This window comes from Poecile atricapillus, chromosome 7 (genome assembly GCF_030490865.1).
Source record: "Poecile atricapillus isolate bPoeAtr1 chromosome 7, bPoeAtr1.hap1, whole genome shotgun sequence".
Classification (NCBI taxonomy): Eukaryota; Metazoa; Chordata; class Aves; order Passeriformes; family Paridae; genus Poecile; species Poecile atricapillus.
Genome location: NC_081255.1, coordinates 26913275 through 26937163, shown reverse-complemented (window position 1 = coordinate 26937163; position 23889 = coordinate 26913275). Strand labels below are relative to the sequence as shown.

The following is a 23889-nucleotide window of genomic DNA, read 5'->3' as shown; positions in this document are numbered from 1 at the left end:
TAAGGAAATGGCATTGAAAGACACTCAAGTAAAATGAAGACAGTCTAGAATGTTTTTGTCTTGGTGGCTTTTTTTATCTTTTCCCTGCAGGTAAACTTTACTTTCTTGTTCTATATCATCTGAAGGACACATGCATTTTCTGGGATTTTGGGAATGATTTCTGGGGTTCTGGGATTAGACATCAAATTTAACAAGATGATGTACAGCTTTGAGGAGACACATTTGATGTACCACTTAGCCTTCCCATAATTTACTGCGTGCCTCCGGTCTCTGGAGGGCAAGGGGTTGATCTGCACTCCAACCTGACTTTATAAATAGCAAAGCAGAAGAGGGGAAAAAAAGAGCAGGCTGGGGACCTGCCTGCTAAACTGTTATGATATGACAGTGATGCAGGTAGGTGACATTAAATGCTACTGTCTGCATCCTTAATTGTGAGTTGTCATCACCTTGGCCGTTTGAGGACGAATAATGTGCTGTTCATACTCCAGATTTCTATTCTTGTTCATAGGACTGTATGTTCCAACGTTAAAATGCATATCTATAATTTAAAAACAAAACCTCTGGTTTTTAGGAGTGTTTTTTGGAGGCTTTTTTTTTTTTTTAGTGGAGGTAAAGAGGGAGAAAAGATGAGTGTATCTTGACTGGTTTTGCGTGTGGTTAATTTTCCTCCCTCAAAAGCATAGTGAGCTGCCAGTATCAGAAAGCCCAAATGGAAAAATAGCTGCTTACAAGATGTAATGAAGATTAAAATCAAGCACATGGGGCTGGGAGGTAAGGGGGATCTTGCTCCGTAGTCATTTGCCATTTCTGATTTTGCAAATAGCTCTGCAGTGGCGTTCGATCTGTGCTTCAGCATAATTTTACCAGGAGATATTTCTGGCCTTTTGCTTCACAGTCAGATCCCTTTGCTGGGCTATTAAGTTGAAAATGCAGTCAAGTATTAACATCAAAACTGTTTATGTAACCTCCCACCACATGGAACCCCTCCAAAACACCCTGAAACTGAGGAAGGGAAGGGGAAGGAGGGGATGAAAACCAAGAGCTGGGTAGAAATAGTGCCTGCTCTGAGATGCAAATAGGCCAGTTCCTTTCAATAAGAAGAAGTTGGACTGTTGATATATGCCTGTCTGCTTAAACTGTCATCCAGGTTCACTCAGCTGCACTCCAGCAGGGCTCCAGGCCGTTAGGGATGCACAAGGCATTGCTACAGAGGCCTGAGAGGGAAAAGGAGGGAGGAACAAAGGCACATCCAGAAAGAGCATCATACAACGACGCTTTCAGATTCTGGTGGCACTGACAAGCGTTGATAGCTCTGTCAGCATCTGCCTTCAGAACACTGAGTCCCACTTTCCTACCTGCCCCTGTTTGTCCCAATAGGATGCTCACACATGGCAAAAGTGTAAAGGTTCCTTTTTCCCATTTTCTGCTGAAATATATTTAATTTGCTTTGAACAAGAGCAAACCCAAATCCCAGGGCCTCTGAATAAGGGGAGTTATGGGGGAGGAATACAATTAATGTCTTAATCCTGTGTCACCCTTTCTTTGAGACACTGTGCTACATTAAATTGATTTTGCAAATGAAAGCTAAAAGCTAAGCAAAAGCCACCAATCTATTTTGCCTAAAGATGATTTTAGTGCTCTTTATGTTCCTCTAAATGACAAACCAATTTGTTACCTGCCTACATAAACATTTGCCTATATTAGCCCCAGAAATGTTTTATTTTTATTAGCCCAAACTTTATCTTTTTATGAAGACACAGGGGCCCAATAAAATTAGTGTGCAAATATAATACCCAATTTGCATTTTCCCATGGTCAGCAGAAAAGCTGAGTAAAATCAATTTGATATTAGGTCAGCATATACATCAATAAAGCATACACTCACACAGGACCATTGTAATGGTCCTGTAATTTCTATGCTGCCAGAGTAAAGAGATTAAATAATATTAAATGCTCCAAAATAGCTTTACTTTTAAGAGGAATGTAAAAAGAAAGAGAGACTTTGGCATAAAACGGGCAATAAAGGATAATAGTTGCACGATCTCCAACTTTAAAGCATCGTGACAATGATCTCAGAGGCAGCCTCCCTGCGAAATGGCCCCAGTTCAGCACAGCTCTCATGCCAAAATTATGGTTAAGCGCATTTTTTGAGCACCATACAAGTCCATCAAACAAATCATGTGCTTAAGCACCTGACAGAGTCAAGGACAGATCCTGAATGAAAATCCAAGGCTGGGAAGGCTTTGGATGCGGTTTGGAGCATTGGATGCAGGACCACTGCTGAGTAGATGGCCCATGCACAGAGGAGGCTTTGCTGTAAAGAGCCTGGGCAGGACAGAGTGCAGGTGATGGGAGTCCCTGAGCCGTGAGGGTCCCCTCTAGCACTGCTGCCCCACCACAGACTTCTGTGGCTTCTGCATGGCAGACAAAGTGCTGCTGCCTCCAGGTGCAGGTAAAACTACATAGGAGTGGGTGTCTGACTACCAAAACCCATGGCCCAGTCTTTGCTCATCGCTCTGTGGTACAAATGGCATCATTTTGACCTTCTGCCCTGCTTACAGTTTCTCTGTACTGCTCAAGCCAGCTGTAAGAAGGCGAGAAAGAAAATCTGACCTCACCAAGTGCTGTGGGATTTGGTAGTGACCAAAAACGCTGTTCCTTTGCGCTCTCGTGTTGCTGAGATGCGCGCTCTTACCTGAAATGACATTTGTGGCCAGAAGGAGCAAAAATAAATGGGATTAGGTGCTGATCTGGTCTCTTAGGAAAAACCAGAGTACAGTAAATGGTGCCTGGATTTGATTTGCTAAAGCAGGTTAATGTGGTGGAGACGAGGCTCTTGGGGCAGCGCCGACACCGGTGTTCGCTTTCCACACAGATGTTCCAGCTCTGTTGGACACAAACGAGCTGAGGTGGCACAGAGGAGTGTAATGCAATAGAGTTGTTTTGATTTCCTCTGTGGAGTCTTTAACTCGCAGGGTTTTGAATAAAAAATGCTGGCAACAGCCCACCTCGTGCTGGGAAGTACCTGAGACAGGATGACAATATGGAATTCGTTTGCAATGGATAACATTCCATTAAAATATATATGGGTATTTAGATCAAATCGTTATTTGGCCATATGTTTTTAGGATGATGGATTCCTATGGATTAGAGCCTTATGGTATTCCAGAGATGACAGTATTTTTCTAGTACCTTTCCCAACTTGGAAGTCTTCTGTGAAGGAGTGAAATTCACTCCTGAGTTGTCCTGGTGGGCACCAGCCTAATCTGGACCAGATTTTGAGGGTCAGACCTCTCATCCTGAGTGCCAGTTTGTGAGCTTGAATCATCAGCTATCATGGCTGCAAGACTTAAAGAAACCACAGAGCTGCAGTCTGATTCTGGTCTGAAAAGGTGGCAGAAAATGTTGGATGTTGAGGAGTGATGTTCTACCTCAGCTCTGTTACAGTACCTCATCTTGGTGGTACAAATGAAATTCCATAAATTTAATATTTCTGCTTGAAATTTCTAGATACTTATCATTAAGCTGATATATACAAATACTCTCATTTTCATGTTTTTATAGTAGCATAAAAATGAAAATTGAATGAAAATGGCTAACTGAATTTCCTGCCTCCCCATGAAGGTTTAGAATTTGATCTGACTCTCTCTTTGTAAGTAGAAAACATTTTCTGTGCAACCCTGCTTTAGGTGCAGTAGCATAATAAGCAACCAGGAGTGGAAATTGCTGTTTCCTGGGTGAGAGCTGAGGGAGTGTTGCCAGTGGGGTTGTTTTGGGTGATTGGCTTGAACATACCAAAGCTTTAGAGGGAAAGGAACATGGGTTGTGGGCCAGACAGCACAAGGGATATTCAGAGTAAGAGATCTGAGCTGCTTGCTTGCAGCTCATTGAGCTTCTTTTCAGTGTGAAATTTGTGTGGTATGGTTGCTGGAGAGCCAGAATAGATGCTGAGGCTAGTGATGGTTGTTCTGAACAGATCTCAGATGTTCAGAGATGCTCAGGGGAATTCTCCTCTGAGCAGAGGCAGGATGGCAGGGGGTGAGTAGCAGGACACCAGGGTGTAACACACAGTGACAGATTGTTTAGGTCTCAGTCATAAGTCAATGCAAATATTATCCATGATGATGATAGTGGTAGCCTTCAAAGGGAAGAGAAAATGTTCATTTCAATCTTCAAGATACTTTCCAGAACAGAAAATGAAAAAGGAACAATTCCAGACATGTCTACTTTTCTTTCCTGTATTTCCAAGAAAAACTCTTTTGTCAAAGAGTTTTGTTTCTAAGATTCACTGCTATGGTGTTCAGAAGGGTAAAAGTGGTACAACAGATTTCTGTGCATTTCCACAAGTCTCAAAGCTGTGGCTAAATAGAATGTGCCTCTCTGTTATTTTGCTTAAGTGCTTTTGGCACCTACTAAGCAAAGCTATACACTTCTAATCTTCTTAATTTTGATTGATCTTTTCAATCCTGAAGTAGAAAATAGGATGTATTTCTAATGTAACATTTAAATTAAAAAGAAAAATGGTGTTTTATAGTTGTTTAGTGGGTTAACTTTGGTTAGCAGCCAGATGCCCACACAGCTGCTCCCTCTTATCCAGTACAGGGGGAGAAAATGAAAAGGAAAGGCTCATGGGTCAAGAGAAAGAAAGGGATATTATTTACTAATTGCCATTGTGGGCAAAGCAGACTTGACTTGTGGGGATTTTAATTTATTGCCAGTTAAAATAGACTTGCATACTGAAAATTATTGATTATAATAACGATTCTAATAAATGTTATGAAGCATAAATAACGGCAATTTTGTAATTGAAAACAAGCAAAGCCAAAGCCACAAAACACCCCAAACCAACCCTCTGTCCAAAAGTTTCCTAACCAGTGGTGTTCCAGATCCAAAGAGTGGCAGTCTTGTTGCTGAGCATCACATCTGTGCTGAGCCACAGTCCCTCCAATGCAATGCTGGTTTTCCAGGAGGGGAGAAAAACTTATCTCCTCTTGCAAAAGCGATCCCAGCCTTCTCCTTTTGTTCTTTAAAGCTGGTTTGCTGATTTATCTCCTTCCTCCCACACTACTAAATGTTAATGCAAATGATGTGGGATGGTCATCGACTTCTAGCTGATGGGGTTGTGCTCCTTTTCACTGCCTCCCACTTTTCTTCTGCCAAGAGGATTGACCCCACCAGCTGCTGGGTTTGGCAGAGACTTTCTTATATTTCTTTGCCTCTGGAGCTCAAAAACATCAGAGAATGGTGAAGCTGGTGTAAGAAAGAACAAACGAATGGCTGAGTTATAGGGAGAGCAGCTGCAGGACTTTGAGATGCTAAGAAAATAAAGGAAGAAACCTGCTGCAATTGCTTCCTGAGAACAGCAAAAAATGAATTGATTATTCCTATGGCTTTGTAAGGTGTGATTTGCCTTGGGGAAAATGGAGCATTTCTAAGAATTTGGGAAATTTAAAAAAATTAACTAAAACGTGGTCTTGAGGACTCTCACATATCTTTGGAAATAAAAGTCTGGCTTTGGATATGTGTGCAATACATCCACCTAAATAAAACAGAAAAAAAGAAAAAAAGCTTGCATTTTGTTTTCAGTCTGTAAACTTTTTACTTCAAAACAAAGATTTAAACTGTCCTAGCAATTGGAGCCTGCCGTGTTTAGCATTACCCCTGCTGTGTGTGTTCAGGTTGAGATAAGACATCTAACTGAGGTCCTGACCTCTTATAGTCTTTAAAATTCCCAGAACCCATTTTGAAAGAGCATAATTTTCATTTACTGTTTATTAAATGCAGTCACAGCACAAAGAAAGAAAGGATTCTGGTCGACCCATGTAGGTTATGGCTGGAGCAGGTGGCCAAAGTGGTGTGGTTTCAAAACTGAGGGATTAACCCATGCTAAATTCAGCATAGTTGGAATCTAAATCTGCCTCCCACCTATCTGTAATTTGAAGTGGAAATGGCACATTTTCATGCCTTCGCTGGAGAAGGTTCCTGGATTTAATCTTGGTCTCTTTTCTATACTTTTTTTTTTTTTTAACTTTTCTTTCACTTAGAGCAGATGCAGTCCCAAACACTTAAGAGATTTAAAAAAATCACTTCTAAATCCTCCAGAGCAAAGCCTAATAAATCTAATTTGTAGGACTTTGCCATTGCCTGGCACTGTCAAGGCTTGTACCAAGTGTAATGCAGGGTGCAATTGGCTTTACCTTGGCTGGAGCCCCACTAGCAGTGGCCCAGGGGTACATTTATCACGAGTGAGAGCACAATTACAGTGCAGTTAAACTCGCTGCAGTAAATCCCAGGGTTTTAAAAGAGAGCTAAAATTGTTGTTGCAGGTTTGGCTGCATGGCATGAGTCTTGCAGCCCTTGTGCAGTCTGGGAAGGAGACCTGGTGACGCTGGCTCTTTGCTCAGGGGTTGCGCTTGTTTATAACGCACGACCGATTTTAATAAAAGGATGTGCTTTCAAAATGAACAGTTGTTTGCTTCTGCATCTGGGGCACAGTTTAATGATCTCCATTTCTCTCTTTTCCCCCCTCTGTCCCCTGCCCTTTTCTGCTGCAGCAAACCTGCGTCCAGGAGCTGAACAGAAAGTGGTGTTCATCACTGCCCGGGTCCATCCTGGGGAAACGCCCTCTTCCTTCGTCTGCCAAGGTGAGTGTCTGCACCGAGGGGGCAGATCTGCTGGGATCTGATTTCCTGCTGATGGTGCATGACTTTGGTGTGGATAGCTTTGGCTCTGAAAGGGTGACAGGTTTTTCCACAGCGAGGGTATCAGCAGAATGTCTCATCTGAAACCTTGAGGCCACAGGAGTAGATTGTCTCCAAGTCTTGTGAATGTTTGCTGAACTTGGGCAGAATTGGGCTCTGAAGCTATTTGGGAAGAATGAGACAGTCACACTCACATACAATAGATTTGTGTAAAGGTCCTTTCCTTAGAGCTTTTCCAGCCCATTTTGCTGGAGTTTATTCTGTTAACTGCTCATTTTTTCTTGCTGTGTACCATCTCCAGCTTCTTTTCCATCACAAAGCGGTGACCCTAGTTCCAGCTGAATTCTGAGAGGCCTCTCTTTGTCTGAAGCTGCTGCTCTGAGGAACACAGCTCCCAGTGGCTGACAGCTGTTTCCTGCACAAAGCATTCCTGCTAAAAATAGAAAGCAAATTGCCCGGCTTGTATTTATAAAGAGTTGTAAATCTCAGGCTTGTGGGTACAAATAAATAAATAACTCTGGCACGCCTTCATATAATTTCATTGTATAGGTCTGAAATATCGTACTTACGCATGTGACTGTCTGCAGCAGTAAAGTGTTGATGGTGTAAATCAAAGCAGCTCCCCTGGAGCCAGGGCAATTTGGTAATTCACTGCAGCAGCTTGGACCTGGCCCTGCTGAGCCGATGAGTTGCATCAATCAAGCATATGCAGAGTTTATTGCGTTGTCTGCTCACGGTGCCGCAGACTCGGCTGCCATTGGCCCTGCTGATACCCAAAGACCTCGGTGGGGAGGTCTGGCACGTGTTCATGGTGTCCTCTGAGTGCTCCTCATCCTGGCAAGGTGCTGTGCCTGGCATCTCTCTGAGGCTAAAGGTCAGCAGCTGCCCCTTGTGCCGCCCCAGCCCCGTGGGCTTGCAGGACGCTCTCCTTGCTGGCCTGGAGGAGCAAAGGTAAAACCCTTCCTCTAATAAAACAATGCTTCAGACTGAGAGCAGGAAAACTCAGCGAGTTTCCCATCTCCTGCCGTGCCACAGTCAATGCAGGGCATTATAGCACACATGATGTTTGTTAATGAATATGGATTTTTAATTGGCTGCTTTGATTCTGTTTGTGGCTGCTGGCATAGCCCTGTGAAATGAAAGCTGAGGCATGCTGCTGAGGTGGTGCTTTGTAAATGATGTTATTTTATTTTGATAAGGGAGAGTTTATTCAAAAGGGAAATAATCAAAAAAAAGGAAAAAAGAAAGATGTGTAAAAGCGTGTGGCATGCTCAGCATGATGAAACAGCCAGAGAGAAGTCACGCTCTGATTGTCTCACAGAAACTTTGTGCTTTGTAAGAGCAAAAAACAACAAAGAACCCCCCACACCCAAAAAAATAACAAAAAAAAAAAGCAGGAAATAGAAGAAAAATAACAAGGAAATAAATATCAAGGTATCAGTTTTGGAGAAGCACATGAGAAACTTGCTGTGGCTGCACTTATGGATCCTCCTGTGGATCCACAGGCACTGGACTCTGCACTGAGCCCTGCCCCATGCAGGCAGAGCTGCCTCGTGTGCAGAATTAGCATCCAGACAAGCAGAAATGTCAAACATTTCAAGGCTGTTGCAGCATTGTTTCCAGCGCTGCCAAATGTGAAATTGGGTGCTTGCTCCATCTTTGGAAACTTTTGTGTGGGAGGATCAAAAGAAGGGATAAAAAAGATTCCTCTGGCATTCAAGTTGAGGGCACACTTAGGAATTTTATTTCTGGAGTCTCAGGAAGCTTTTTGGCATAGTTAGGTGTTGCAGATTTTATATCCAGATGCCAGCTCAGTGCATATGGAACGTGTCAGGATTATTTTTTTTTCTTGGTGGAGAGATTTCTTCTTGAACATTTGATGATGCTTACCACCTGGAGTATTAAGATCTGGAAACTGATCCCAGAGATTCCCCAGGAGCAAGCAGCATCTCGTGGATGGAAGACCAGAACTGTGACTGCCCAAGCTTGGAGAACCATTCCATAGGGGAATAGAGAATTAGCTAAAAGCTTTATATTTTTTTATTTCTTACTTTTTCCTGTTGATTTTTGGTTTTGTTCAGTTCAGTCCTTGTCTTCTTTAAAGCCTGAAGATAGTATTTGACTCCTTATTCATTTTTTCTAGCTGTCTTTGAGCTGGCCAGTTTCCTTCCTGCCCTCTTTGGCCTTGTCTCTGCTGAGGGATTTTTAGTGTATATTCCAAACAGGAGCTTTCTGGGGCCTGACTGAAGCTACCTATTACAGCCCCCATTGTTTTGGGTTTTTTTGACTAGCCAAGGTTCCTGAGAAGCAAGTTTTCTAGCTTTAATACATCAAGAGATGCTCATTCCTGTCTTTCCATCCTTTGTCCTCCACTTTACCCACATATTATGAATAAGTAAGGGTTTTATGTTCCTGTGGGGAAAAAAAAAAAGCTTGTCATCTCTCTGTTCAAAATTGTTTCTCTGTCATGCTTCTTCATATTCTACTATGAAGAATCCACTGAAAAGTGAATTTTGGATACAAATGCCCTTCATTCCTGCAAATGTGCAAGTATTTTAAACTTGGATGCACATTTCTGTCACCTTCCAATGTGGAGTGCTTGCAGCAGTAGCCAGACCTCCCTAGAACCATCAGGCACCTCATCCAGCACTTACAAACAAATGCTGCAATATTTCACACATGCTGCAGTTCAGTTCCTTAAAAGGCAGACAAAACCCTGGAGGGCCTCTTCATAGAAAGATGGATTAAGAGCCTTTTGTTTCTGTTTTGGTCTTTTAAGAGTTAGTACAATGGTTAGCCTTTTTAGGAAGTTTTCCTGGTGGTTCTTAACTTGTGGTGGAGCTCAGGGCTGGAAATGGAGGCCCAGTCATCAGAGAGTATATTCAGAATATTCACATGAGTACCTTTCACATCCAAAGGTAGGGTGGTGTTCTCCTTAGATGGTGATGGTCACCATGAGCATTGATGTCTGTAACACTTTTAGGGATGAATAAGTAGGAGTAAGGCTCAAGATTAAGATTTGTTTTTACTTTGCTCTTATAGACCATTTTTAATATTAACCAACTAATAACCATATTAACCAACTGGAATCACTGCTGCTCCTGGAGGGCCTTTGTAGTCAGCACAAAGAAGTGCAAATTCATTTTACAGCCTAAACTCATCTCTCTTGGGCTGTTCAGATTTCTGAGGGGCTTTTCTGAAGTTGTGGGTTTAGATTATTTTCCTTTCTTAGATATTTTTCCTCATTTTTCTCCCCTGCAGTATTTTCATTTCACAAAATGTGTGTTGTTTTCTCTTCCATACCTGACTGTAAAGGCAAATTAACTCTTACAGATGTCAGGTAACACGGTGCACTAATGTGTGTAAAATCTGTGCAAGCCCTTACCCTACAAACACTGGCAAAAAGTGCAAAAAAGGCACTTTTCAAAAGGTTTGGGTTTTATTCAAGATCTGGCAATAGGGGTATTTTTAGCCCCCAATATTCCCAGAGTCTTATTTTTTTCCCTATGTTTCCTAGATTTTATTTTCTTTGTGGGATGAAAGCAGCTGTCCCTCACTATTCACACACACAGAAAGCTGTAGGACACACTCCTATGTTTAAGTTTATCCTGTATGCTCTGACTTTTGCCAGCAGTCAGAAGTCTAAGGTTAAACATGTCTAGATGTACCAAGACATGTATTTCAGTCACTGATTTAGCATGTTCTGTTAGTAGGATGTCATTTGTTGATTTGCCAGTGTGGCATCCACCATGCTATCTAAATGCAGAAATGAAAATTTCTACCCTAAGCCTCTAATAGGGTTTTCCAGGCTGGGATGCCAGAATGGAAAACCCAGTGCAATACAGGAGGGAGAGAAATCCCACAGCTGGGTTGGAAGTTGCTGAGTATCTCAGGCCCAGCAATTTGACCTGGAGCTAACCTTGAATCTTACAGGCTGAAAAGGGAACAGCCATTAAAAACAAAATATAAGAAAAACAGACACCTGGGTCTCTTTTCCATAAGAAACAGAGCAAAAATTACTTTTTGATCAATCTTTTTTTCTTTATAGCTGCTTAAAAGAATGCTCCCTCTTGCTTCACCTTATATCAGATGATATGAAATGAAGAAACAGATTACACTGGGCAAAGTCTTTTGATTTTCTGTTTGCATTCTTTGTCTGTTTTTTCAACCCTCACCCACTTGCCAGCAGAGGGTAAGGGAAAAAAAATCTGAAAATTTGTAAAAAAAAATTGATTCTAAGTTTAAAGATTGGAATAGCAGGCAACAGACTGCCCAAAAACAAGTCTCCCAGCAGCTGTCTCCCAAGTTCTGCTGTTGCACTATAACTCTGGGCTAGTGGGTAATTGAACTTGCTCTCTCTGTCACCAGGATGCTCCAGGTGCTATGAAGGATTTAAGTCCTACAGATTCCAAAGTGGCCTCTTAAAGCTGTTTTCTAGTTTGTTTTGTGGAGGCAGTGCCTTCAAATTCTTTGAATTTGATCCTGCATTAAACCTGAAGGAGTTAGCAGGAGAGCTAAAATAGAATAAATGTGGCTTGGGTGGGGTTTTTGTTGTTGTGTTATGGGGTTTCTTTGTTTTATTTTGATATTTATTTGGGATTTTTGTTTTTTATTTCTTGTGGGAAACACAGTCATAAGTGTGAGAAATGTCCTCTTGAATCTTGTTTCTTCTACTTGGAATTTTACCCAGACTCTGTGTTTTCTTATGAAGAAAGAGGAAGAATAAACTGTCAGGGTTAGAAACTACTTTTCTGTTTCTTTTATTAAGCATAAATCTTTTGAGCTTTAGGACTTAAGTGATAGTAACTGGAGGCCAGGACATGTTTTACATGCAAGTGTAAATGCAGCCTTTACATGTGAAAATAACCTTTCTGAAGTAGCAGAGGTGATGGCCTTGCTTAGCTCTCTCCAGGGTATAAATTTCTCCCAAGGGAAAGGAGCTGAGTTCTGTAGCCATTGCTATAAGATGCTTTTGGTAACAGCAGCTGTACTGGAGAAAAAAGCACTGCACCTAGAAATTCCTGTGGAGGTAATGACTGGGTCCTCAGAAGCTTGGGGACATCATCTGCCAGATTCCCTTTCAGGCTGAATGTGCATCTGAATAAATGTATGGCTTGCATCTCACTTTATCTGTTTTATTCTTCTGTCTAGCAAGCCAATTCATCTTCATTTCCAAGCTAAGTTTTCTACCAGAGGAGGAAACAAAATACGATTCCATGGGGAATAGGAATCCTATAAATGCCTGTTTGTTATATTACTGTCAAGTCTCACTTCTGTCTTTGCTGCCAAATGAAAGAGAATGGAAGCAAACACTTATGCTGTCCTGGCTACTTCTAGACTCCATATGTATAAAGGCTTAGTCTGCAATTCCTCTTTGGATGTGTTTGTAAGGCATCTCTGGGTGCAGGAGGAGGTTTGCCATGGCCATGCAAACAAGGAATAAGTGCTCTCTGGTTCAGGAATGCCTTTCCTGGTGCTTCTGGAAAAGTGTTTCTTTGTGGGCAGCATTGCTAAGACTGGAGAGAACTGAGTAACACAGAAGCTCTCCTTGAAGGATATTTTTTATATTTTTTATGAAGACACAAAGCTTCCATTCCCTTTCAGTACTTACTGTATCCTATGCAAATCTTTTCTGGCTGCAGTCCAGAGGAAAGTGCATCCCCTAGAGTTCCACCCTAGAGGTGACTGCTCTTGGCCGAAAGAAGAGCAGAATCTTTCCATAAAGTGAATGGTGTTCTGCATCCAGACAAGGACGTGCACAAGCTGTGTCAGGAGAGTTTGGGAACACTCCTGTGCTTTCAGGAGCAGCTCAGCACTTAGGAGCAGTAAGGGAACGTGGTGAGCAGGAGCTGCAGTTCATGGTCTCTTTTACAGGAGTTCAGGAAACCAAATGATGAGAAGCAAACAAAGGCAACAGAATTCAACAGCCCAACCATGAAATGAGCTGCAGGGCTCTCTTAAAGTTCTTAAATTGCATTCATCCTTCCCACCAAGATTTTCTTTTTTTTCCTTAAGTGCATAGTTCCTAAGCTTTAATACAAAGGGAAACACACTCTCCCTGACTTCTAAAGCCACATGAAAAACACTATTGTCTGTCCCTTGTAAATCTTCTGGATGAGATTTTAGTGTGAAGTATCCCAGGAGAGAGAAAGGTTGTTCTGAGAATAATAAAGCATCCATATTGGAGTAATGGAAATAAAAGCTCCTTTTAAAGCTGTGTTGATGTAAACAGACTGTTAGAGGAATTCCTGCTACCCAGTGTGACATTGGGTTGTTACAGGATACCAAGGCTTTCAATCAATTCACTGTGGTGTCAGGCAGGTATGAGAGGTTATACACCTGGGTTCCTGAGCTGGAGAAAATTTATAATGAGTTTAAATTTCTCTGGCTGCAGAGTTATGTGATTCACTCCCTCACAACACGTGTTTCCTGGTGCTCCTGCAGGGAAGAGAAGGTGTGATGGTGGCAGGGTTTGGAGGGGAGCTGTGCATGGGCTGGGTGCTGCTGTTTGCAACAGCAGAGGAATCCCCAGGGCTCTGGAGACCTGAGCTGTCCCCAAGGGAGGAGCTGTGTTATCTGTGGCTGGCACATCTCTCCCCATCAACAGCAGAGGTTGCTGTCCCACCTCTTCCATTCAGTCTGCAGCAGCAGGAACAGAAAGCTGGTCTGGTCAGGCTCACCCCTCTCCAGCCTTGCCCTGTGTGCTCATCTTTCTGCTTCCAGTAACTCCTCAGCCCTGGGACAGCAAGGCCAGGGTTGCCTGCACAGCTAAGAAATGTCAAGTGGTTTTGTTTGATTCGGTTTGCCCTTTGCCCAGAGCACACCTTTGACTACCTTTGCTTAACTAATCCTCTTTACAGTAATCACCGAGCTAAAGGAGCCCTTGGTCTTCAAGGGGGAGAATTGAGAAGGGCTTCACTGTACAACAGCAGGCAAATTTGTTTTGTCTCCATGTGAGATCGCCCAATTAATCTCTTCAGCATCCTGGTTTTGCAATGTTTCTTGACTGCTCATACTTTTGGATAACAGTGGCTTAAAGATCATTTCCTCCCAGCCCTTCCAACCTCCCTCTAGGGCAGAGCACATCATATTTGTACACACTGTGGCACTTTGCTGATGTCTGAGGATAAGAAAAAGAGAAAATACTGATTCACCTGGACATCATGATCACTTGGCTTTCCTTAATATGGCCTGGTTTTCCCACTAAAAATTGCAGCCTGTGTGGATTCTGAAGGTGCTTATCCATGTCTGCCCAGTTTTCAGGGTCATTTTTTGTGTTTATTGCTCTGCATGGACATGGGCAGTAAGTCCTACACTTTTGGGGAACAGTTTTACCCCCAGGTACCAGATCTTCTCTGGGCCAAGGCAGGAAATAAATATGCAAAACTCAGGACAAAGATATAAAAACCACAGGAAGTTTGGGGTTGTCTTTAGATCTCATTTGCATGGCTCTGTTGTTAATGGCAAAGAAAGGGCTCTGATAAGTGACCATCATTGCCATCAAGGAATCAAAGTTGAGATGAGGCCTTTCAGTCAGTGCAGCAATGTGTGAGAGCTGTGCTGATCAAGCTGCAGGTCAGAATTCACAATTAGGGATCTCTTCTAGCTTTTATAATTTAAGCCCTTTCCATTCTCCTTCAGCAGTGCCCCAGCTCTTCCTCACAACTGATATTAATCTTGCTGGTCTATTGTTTCCAGCTTTGTCTTCTGACCCTTTGTTCTTTGCCTGCCCTGCCTGGGTTCAGCTGAATTGATTTTTTTTTTTTTTCGTTTTCATTTTGTTTTCAGCCCTTTTGTCTCCGAGGTGCCCTGCACTTACCTTCCTGCTCCTTCTGCTCTGCTCTCAGGAGCCAGCATTCATGAGCGACTGGGACTTGGCCGCTGCAAACTTTTCTTTGACATGAGGGCACTCGGATTAAATTTTCCCTCTGCCCCTGCACAGATTGCTCACACGCTCCTCGGCTGCACTGTGTACATGTTTATAAGAGCCACGTCACCCTGACTTCTTCAGCTTACAGAGAAAAGGGTGCAAAGCTTGTTTGGAGGGCAAGAAGAAAGGACTCAGGATGAAAACAGGCTTCTACCCCAGACAACAGCCCTGTAGAGAATGGCTCTGCTCTTTCAGTGCAGTCTGGCTCCTCTGCACTCTGAGGATGGAAAGGGTGATGGGGCACATTCATTACCAGTTCTGCTTAATTTAAGAGTTAAATAAATAAGTTAAGCTCAATTTATTTCTAAGAAGAAATGTAGTCACAAATTGTTTTGCTGGGACCCTAATGCAGGACAAAATTCTATTGAACACTTTGTAGGCAGAAAGGGTAAATTTAGGGGAGTTTTGAACAGTGGCAAAGAGCTCTCTAGAAAGTTGCTCTCACCAGGAAGTTTGGTTTCTTAGTGACTGATATCACCCCAAAGTGGCTATTTCCAGATGTGCCCTATAGTGTTAGTTCAAGGGTCAAATTACTTATCACATGTTCAGTAAATGGTGACACACTCCTGGTTTCTGTGCTCTGACTTGCAGGTTATGGTTTTAGTCTTTGCAGCTGCTAAATGTAAAAGATAATTGGAGACAGATGAAAAATAATTCATTTGTATTTTTTTTTCCTAATGACACAGGTTTGCAAGGAGTGCTTTACTATAAATTTCATACAAACTCCCGTATTTTTCTCTTATTTTCCCTTTCTCTCTCTTTTTTCTTGTTTCTCTACTTTTTTGTCACTTTATCACTGATGGAGAAAAAAGGTGGTGGGGAAGGGAAAGAACAAAGAAAGGCAAAGATCTGTGGTCAGTTAAAAGAGGAGGAAAGGAGAAGTCTGTAGGTCTTCTTATGTGAAATTTTGTTTGAAATTATCAAAGTTTACTTTATTTCAGCCAGTGGTACAGTGTGTAGGCAAAACATTAAAAAGATGGGTGTGCTTTATTATTTACTATTGACAAGCATAAGCCAAATCTTTGGGAGACTACAGAACAGGTGTGACATGGACAACGACAACAGAGCAAGCTCTGGTTCACCTGTCAGAGATCAAGAGTAGAACTGAAAAATGCTGTGACCCAGCCTTGGCCCAGGTGCCATCTTTCAAAAGCTGTGTGTGTCACTCATTCCTTGGGAGAAGCTGGGAACAGAGCTGGAGTTGCACCCCTAATTCCCTGCAGGAGGGGGCCTGCCCTGGAGACACAGCAGATCACTGGGATCTCTGTTTACCCAGAGGGATCTGTGGCACCTCTCCCTTCTGAAGTCTGGCTCCTTCATGCAGTAAATGGGGCTGTTTATTACAGTTAAGTTTACCTTTTAAATTTTAAAATTCAATCTGACTGTTCAAGGTAGAAAGTTAGACAGTCCTCAGCCCTGGTTACATGTCAACTCTGATTCTTCGTCCTGGCAATGTTCCTAATTGCCAAGAATATGAAGGAAATAGCACTTTGACATCAGCTGGTGTGGTCACAGTGCTGCCAGAGTTTAAACCCATCATTGCAAAGTGCTTGGGGACAGCTTCTATCTGGGGCTTGCTGGCACTTGAGATTTCATTTGCATCTGAGGCAGACTGTGAATGTGGTGTGCAATAGAACATTTCTACAGCAATTCTTATTCTGGAACAGGAGCATCTTATGCCTTCTTAGTTTAATATGTTTCAAAGTTGCTTTTGCTTTAAGACTGTCTCCAAACAGAATTCTTTAGGAAATGGTGAGGTTTTTTAGCTGCTTCTTCCTAAAACAGCAACAACAAACCCCCTCAATCTTTGGAGGTCTCCTGAAATGTATGTCCTCCTGACTTTTCTCCCTCGTGCTCCTCAGATGGAAACATGTACTTTTATACTCTTCTGGAGAATTTCAGTTCTTCACAAGGAGAGATGTCAGTTGCTTGTGATGGTCCTACTCATGTGAAGAAATTTTCTGATTATTCCCTTTCCAGTGCTAATTACCCTCACCTTTAGGATCTGCAATACATCTTCATTTTCACAGCAAAATTTTCTCTGGAGTGGAGGTAGGGGCTTATGCCATATTCTGCTGCTTAACAGCCAGGAGCACATCTGCACTGACAGAGAGTGACCTTAATTTATTTCTGTGGAGCTTTTTCTTGCCTGGATGTCATGCAGCGTAAATAAAAGAACAGATCCATCTCCACTGACGACGGGCAGAGCAGAGCTTTTGCAATTTCCTTCTTCATGTAGAGACATGGTCATTTTTTTTATTCTTCTATAAGACAAAAAAATAAACCACAGGGAAAAAAGCTTTTTCCTGCTGGAGCCTAGTGCAAGCAGCTATCCAACAAGTCCCCTCCAGTACCACTGAAGGCGACTTGCAGATACACAACTTTCATCTCTGAGTCAAGGGGAGGAAGTTCAGAGGCAGCCAGCATTTTCTTGGACATCAGATCTTCTCTGAGGATTAGGTTTTTTTGTTTAATAAATCACTCCTTTTTTTTTTTTTTTTCCTTTTTTTTTTTCTTCTCCCCAGAAACAGTTCAGGTGTTACATACAGTCCCTGCTTTATTTGCCTGTCAAAAGTGAAGCTGCAGACTTTGCTGTGCAAATGGGTTTCCATGTTTCATTTCAGTTTTAACTTTGACACTAGAGCAGCTCAGCCTCTACTAGCTTGACACCATCTGTGAAGGGGGAAATGGATACAGGTCTACTTTGGTCTGATTTTGCTCATGTGGTACTTTTGAGCGTCTTTGAGGGGCAAATCCAGAGCAGGCAGGAAGCTCCCACTGGCTTCAGGGGACAGGTAGCCCCTCTGGAGAAGTTGATGCCACTCTTGCCTTTCTCATGCCCAGAAGGTAAAACAGAGAGTGTAAAACAGCTCTTCAGTAACAGGATTCTCTCCCTCTGATTCTGGAGTCTGATGGTTGTCCATTTTAGAGCTGCTGCCTTACTGGAGGTACCAGCCTTGCAAAGTGCCCTGCTTTGCCACTGGAGCCTCACAGATCCCTTTGCCTGACTGGGAGGAGGAGAAACTGCCTTGTACCTTTTCAGTCTATTTGAATGGAAGGACAGGAAAATCCTATAAAAGTGAAGCAGTATAACCTGCAAACCCAGTAAAGTGGAAATCAATGAAGCAGCCAAAAGGTGCCATTACAGCTGGCTTAGTGTAAGTTCTCGTGCATCAAGACTTACAAAGCGATCTCTTCGTTCGTCCCCGCAGGGGAAATGAGGGCAAATGGATGTGCAGGTTCCTGCCAGGCCAAGCTGCCAGCTGCCATTGTTTGGATCTGGGGAGTGTATGGATGTGCCACATATGGATGGCAAAGCCACATCTCCAGCAGAAGTGAACAGCTGGGGTTCAGCCCTGACAAGGGGACACCTCAGCTCTTCTCTTTAGCTGAGCGGATTAAAGTTCTGAACTGAAGCACAAGAAAGAGTTCCTTTCCCACATTCCAGTTTTGTTCTGAGTCCCATACCTGTGTCCTCTGGAGATCCAGAGCATTAGGGCACCACATCCCCCATGGGGGCACCCAGCCTGCTCTTGCTCCTTCCCAGCAATGCGTGTTCCACTTTCATCCCACAGAGGGTGGCACCAGGAGTCTGTCTAGCTGAGGAGCCCACTTGGGATGTGGCCAGTAGAAAATCCTCTACAGGTCATTGAAGATAAAGCCAAATTAAAGAGATACCCCAGTGCACTCTCCCATCACCCTACAGATGAAGGGAGCTGGAGAGGTTAGGTGTGAATGAGTGATGCTCTGCAGGGCCCCTCTGCTCTGTGTGTGTGCCTGCCTGACTCAAGCCTGTTGCCTCTGTTGCTTGGCTGACCAATGTGTTTGCAGATGCTGGAAAGCATTTTTAGACTGTGTTTAAAAAGACATATTTTTCATTTCTTCCCCCACATTATTTATGTGATGCCCTTTCCCTTTTTCACTGTGCATTAGATTTTCATATGTAAATGTATTCTCCGTCTGCCTCCAGAGAAATCCACCTTTTGCCTTCTCGGCTTACACCACATTCTTTGCCTGAGCTACTCTATCCATCTCCAGGCTTCTGCAGTTCTTGTTGGAGCACAGTTGATGCTGTAAGAGCTCGATGTGGCTGCTGCTTGTGTTTCCTGGGCCTGCAGAGCAGCACTGACAGGCCCAGGGGAGGTGCAGGGCAAAACTCATCCAGCCCTCTGCTCCCAGTGCCCACCTTTGTTGAACCAAGCACACTGAAATCCCAAAGGTTCCTGGTTCCCAAGGAAAGACACCTGCCAGGTTATGAAAGGCTAACTCTGGCCATAAATAGGAAGTGCTCTGAGTCTGGGGAGACAATTCAACAAAAGGCTTCAAAGGAGGTTCATCCTCTTTGCTTATTCCTTGCAACTCTTAGTAGTTTCCCAAGAAGAGCTAAGTCTGCTTAGACCTCCTTGTGTCCATCAAAGTTTATTTTTATCACTTTTATAGCTCTACTGGGAATATTTTCCCTGGTGCAGGCAACTTTGGAAAATTTACACTTGTGGTGCAGTCTTCCTGCTGGCCCTGGAAAGGCTTCTGACCTCCACGTCTGCAGTTGTCATGATGGGGAAGAAAGCAGTCATCTTCCAGGCTCTGGGGAGCTCAGCCTGGTCCTGGGTAAAGCAGCAACACTCTAATAATGATGCAGTTTCTCTATTTCCCCTGCAAGCCCCTTACAGCTCTAAATAGCAAACTGGAGAATGAAGTGATTTTCTGTTTCTGGTTTTTTGGGTTTTTTTACCTCCTTGCTGGTGCTGTGTGAGCTGTTGGTGGAGAGCTGAAACTTCCCTTCAGGGCCATGGAGAAAAGTCTGGTGTTTTGTGAGTTGATAAGGATAGCAGGAAACAGTGTAGTGATGCCTGAGTTAATTCTGCCAGGGTACATGCCCGCTTGACTCTGGCTCATGCATTCTGGATTTTACTCCCCTGGTGTTTATTTTTCCCCTCTTTGCAATCAAGCCTCTATTCTGGGTTGTCTCTTGTCTTGCACATCAGGGAAGGTGTAATCTTCTGCATATTCCTGTTCAACTCTAAGGCTGAAATCCTAGCTGTATTTAACATTAGTTAATTCTGTAAAAATTGAGGGCCATAATGCAGTGAATATTTTTCAAGCTGACTGGGGGACTCACACTCATGGGAATGACAGACTTTGAATAATAATGGCCAAGCACATCATATTCTGAGGTAACATCTTGAGAATGTTTCTGATAAATCCCAAGTAATTAATTAATGAAACAAGATCATCTGATCCTTGTAGTGTTTCTCCAGGAGCCCTTTTGTTTTTCCCCAGGAGGAAAAGAGGCATTATCCAGGGGCTATTGGTAGGCTCATTTTGATGCAGAGAGAACTCCAAACTCCTCACAGCATATTAAGAAAATTAAAGAAAGGAAAGCCAGCCAGCAAAGCCACCCACTCAGTCTGTGCTGTGCACTGAATTTAGGAACCCTTCAGGCAATCCTGCAGCAGCAGCTGTGTGCTCCTGCCAATAGCTCCCCTCTTCCTCAGCCTGACAGGTTCTTTCAATTCCACAGGTTCCACAGAACTCTTGCATCAGTTCTACTGGAGAACTGCACAACTTCCCCTGGACCCAGGGAGATTAGTTTGTGGTTAAGCAAGAGACTTCAGCCTTTAGGGTAATTAAGGGGCTGAGATATGGGCTTCTCACTGGGCAAGAGAGAGTCTGCTTCCCTCTGAGCAGGTTTGCACTTTTTACCAGGCAATCCAGCCCTGGCCTCATTCTGCTCTTCTAAATTAGTCTACTCATTTGAAGCTTGTGGGTATCCCATGCTGCAAGGACCAGGAAAGGCAGATATATGAATAATGGGAGGGATTAACCTGATGTTCCACCCGGGCTCGTGGTGTTGCTGGAGAGAGCACGAGTCCCCTGCACCCACAGCTGCAGTGGGACGAGGGAAATGGTGCCACCAACACCCTGCTGCTCTGATCAAATGTTCAAGCAGCTGCCACAAACACCCAAGCTTGAATCTAGTGGGATTTTTCTTTGTTCTGTGCATTTTCTTGAAGTCTGAAAAGACACACAATCCAGTTCAATAGCATCAAAATGAGTCCTGAGGCCATAAATTGCCACATCCAAAAAATAAGAGAAAGGGTCAAACTGTTTGGTTCCTTGGGGTTTCCAACTATTAAACTGCCAAAGTATTAGAGCAAGTCTTAAGGCATGTTCGAAGAGTTTTACCAGAACAAGACTACATGAATGAGACCTAGGCCATCTTTTGTAACAAGATCGCCTATGTGGTCTCATTATCTACTCTAATCTGTTTAGCAATGTTATTTTTATTTTTTTTTTTGGCTTTGCAGACAGGATGAGGCTTTGGGTAGAATAAAGTGTCTAGAGAATTTTAAAGTAGGAACTAGACTTGTCCTCACAAAATGCTTAATTGTCTTCTCTTTTTTTGTCTGACAATTTTAACAGGCAAAATTAAATTCCACATTTTACCCTCTCTGGGAAATTCTGTGAGGTTCTGAGAACCAGCTACGGTTTGTGGAACCCTTTGTATGCTCCTTTCTGTGCTTACTTCTTTGGAAGAAAAGAAAACCACAGAAGTGAGTGTGCCAGGGCAGCAATTCTGAACTGACCAGCAATGCTGGTTGTCTCTGTCACCAGAAGTTTTCCCATCTTGACCACTACAGGGCTGATTTTCATAATGTGCTTATCTTTAGGGAAGAGTGGGGATGGACTGTCAGTGGCACAGATCTCACTAGTGACAGCTGAGTAAGAGCAGAAAAGTTTCAGAATTTTACTCAACACCTAGAATTTTGTGGCCACTTGCCATGTTTCCAGCTACAGTCGGCTCCAATGAGCTTTCATGAGTTTGTTTGGAAAATCCATCTGCTGGTTTTGGCCCCAGCGATGCCAGTTTTGCTGCCCTGCAAATCTGGCCATTGCTATCTCAAGTTGAACACACTAAGATAGCAGACTCTGGGAGCAACTTGCCAAAAATCAGCAGTGCTAGAGACTAAGATCAGGCATTCTGGCTCCTGGTCCCACATCCCAGTCACTGGGAATGCCAACTTTAATTATGTTTTACTGGCAATGTATATCTATATCTTTTCAGCACTGAATTGGGATGCTGTGCTCCAGCCAAGCACCAGCAGCCGCGTATCCTTCAAAGCAGATGTGAATCTTTTTATGAGGAAAGAGCAACAGCTCATAAAAATACATAGGAAATCCCAAACACTCATCACTTAGCAACTTTCTACACTGAACTGATTGTACTTCTAGACTGCTGATTTGTGACTGACTATTCCAGTCACATCCATTTCCCTGTGTATTCTCCCTGTTTGAAATGCATCTGGAGTGTCAGGGTCTGGAACTCTCTGGTGTTCTGAGGCCTTGTTTGCATGGTCTAAATGTAGAAGTCTCTCAAAAATAGTAGGATGGTGGACATGAAAGGCTGTGGTGCAAATGTACCTCCTCTATGTGGAATATCCATAATAAATGTAAAGGTTTCCACCCAAGCCAGTTCTGTCCAATCAGCTGACACATTAAAATGGGAAAAAATATCTGCCTCGTGGTATCATATGGTCCATTTTCTTACCCAGGAGTCCCAGAATGTTTTACTATTGCACAGTTTTCCCAAATCTACATTGAAGTTGCAGTCTCAACAGATGTCAAATGTCATTTGAGGCTGTGATGGCAGAAATGTCTCCTGTATCCTTACAAGGGTGTGAGCAGGATTTTTATTACTATATAATTCTGGAGAGCAGTTGAAATGTTTGGGTACCAGAGTGGTCAGAGCCATTTCATCACAGAGCTGTGCTGCAGCAGCACAGCAGGCACTCACTGTGCCCACACCCTGTGATTGCTGAGCTGTTTAGAGAGGGCTGTCACACACCTGTGGCCCTCCACCAGAGACTTCAGCCCCCTCAGTCAGAGCATTACACCCAAAAGAAGATACCTGGGAAGCCTGGAGGGGTGGAGGTGTTGGCTGGGATGCCCTGGCTCAGGTCAGCAAATGACAGAGAAGTTTCTCTCTCATGCTGACAGAACCCAGCTGCGAGGTTCCTGACTGCTGTTCCCACTGCTCCATGTGGATTTGCCTTCCAGCCACACCAAATTCCAGATTAATTATTTGTGAAACCCTGGGCTAACTGGAGGAGGGAGGGAGGGAATGGTCAGGAGCAATGGGTTTTTTAAATCTTCTTTAAATCAATTACTGCCTGTGCTTACCATGCACATTAAAACTGGGGAAAATCCACAGTGCCTTTCTCTGCCATTTGAAGTATTTGTTGCCAGTCATTCTCAATTCCTTTGCATGCAGCCCCTCCAGCAGAAGCATGGTTTTCTCTGGAGCTGACATTAGCACTCTTCCACTAGGCTGGCAAAATGCAGTGAGGATTGTGTTCCCTGGGAGACTGGCTGTTTTCCATTTATTCCACTGCTCTGGAAACAGGCCTAGCTGTAATGGCCTAACATATCTTAAAACAGGAGAATTACTAATTCAAGTCAGTGAGCATATTTTCATTTTAAAAGAGTAACAAATTAAATAAACTCCCTGCATTTTGCATTTGAGACCTCAGTGTTTCATCTGCTGTAATCTAATTCACCCATTCATTTCCTGCACATTCATTTTATCCCATTATTTGAGATTTCCTTTGCTTTTAATCCTGTGTTTTGAAGAGACCAAGAGTTACAGCAGAGAATAGATGAGAGACTAAACAGTAAATAAAAGAACAAACATGCTGTAATGTGGCTTGATGTGTTTCTAATCAATCTGCTTATTGCAGCTGGATCCTTAGTTAGGTGTGCAACTTTTCTGTCTCAGGTTGATTAGAACTTCTTTAAAAATAGGTGAAGTGGGGTTCTGGGCGCAGTTCACAGGGTACTAACTGTTGGTTTGGTTTTTAGGCTGTTTTTGGTGGTTTTTTTTCTTACAATAGCAGTGTAAAAATGGTTTCAGGTTTAAAAAAACAGCTGAAATTATCATGGGGACCTACAGACTATTTTTGGAGTGCTTCTAACCAACCCAACTCATGCAACAAGATCGTGCTTAGCACTGAAATATTTACCTGTCTAGCTGGGGACAAATTGCTGTGTGATCAAAAGGTTTGATGCTCCAAGAGAATTAATCTGCCTTTCTGTTCCCTTTAGAAATAATGTAAACAAATGTCCTTCCTAGAGTGTTCTCAGCTGCCTCAGTTGGCTCTGATGTGTTTTGTCATGGGCAATTTTTTAGTTGTTCTTTCCCTTGAGACCTTCCTGTCCACAGGAACCACTGGGGAAAATCGTTCACTTCTCTGCATTTTCC

At 43.1% G+C, this 23889-nt stretch overlaps 1 protein-coding gene across 1 annotated transcript in view; it reads left to right on the top strand.

The window, feature by feature from the left end:
• LOC131580845 (BEN domain-containing protein 5) overlaps positions 1 to 23889 on the top strand; it is an 880930-nt gene that overhangs the window by 671353 nt on the left and 185688 nt on the right. Inside the window, exon 7 of the mRNA XM_058842532.1 lies at positions 6554 to 6643. Coding sequence (XP_058698515.1) covers positions 6554 to 6643 — 90 coding nt within the window. The remainder of the gene's footprint in view (positions 1 to 6553; positions 6644 to 23889) is intronic.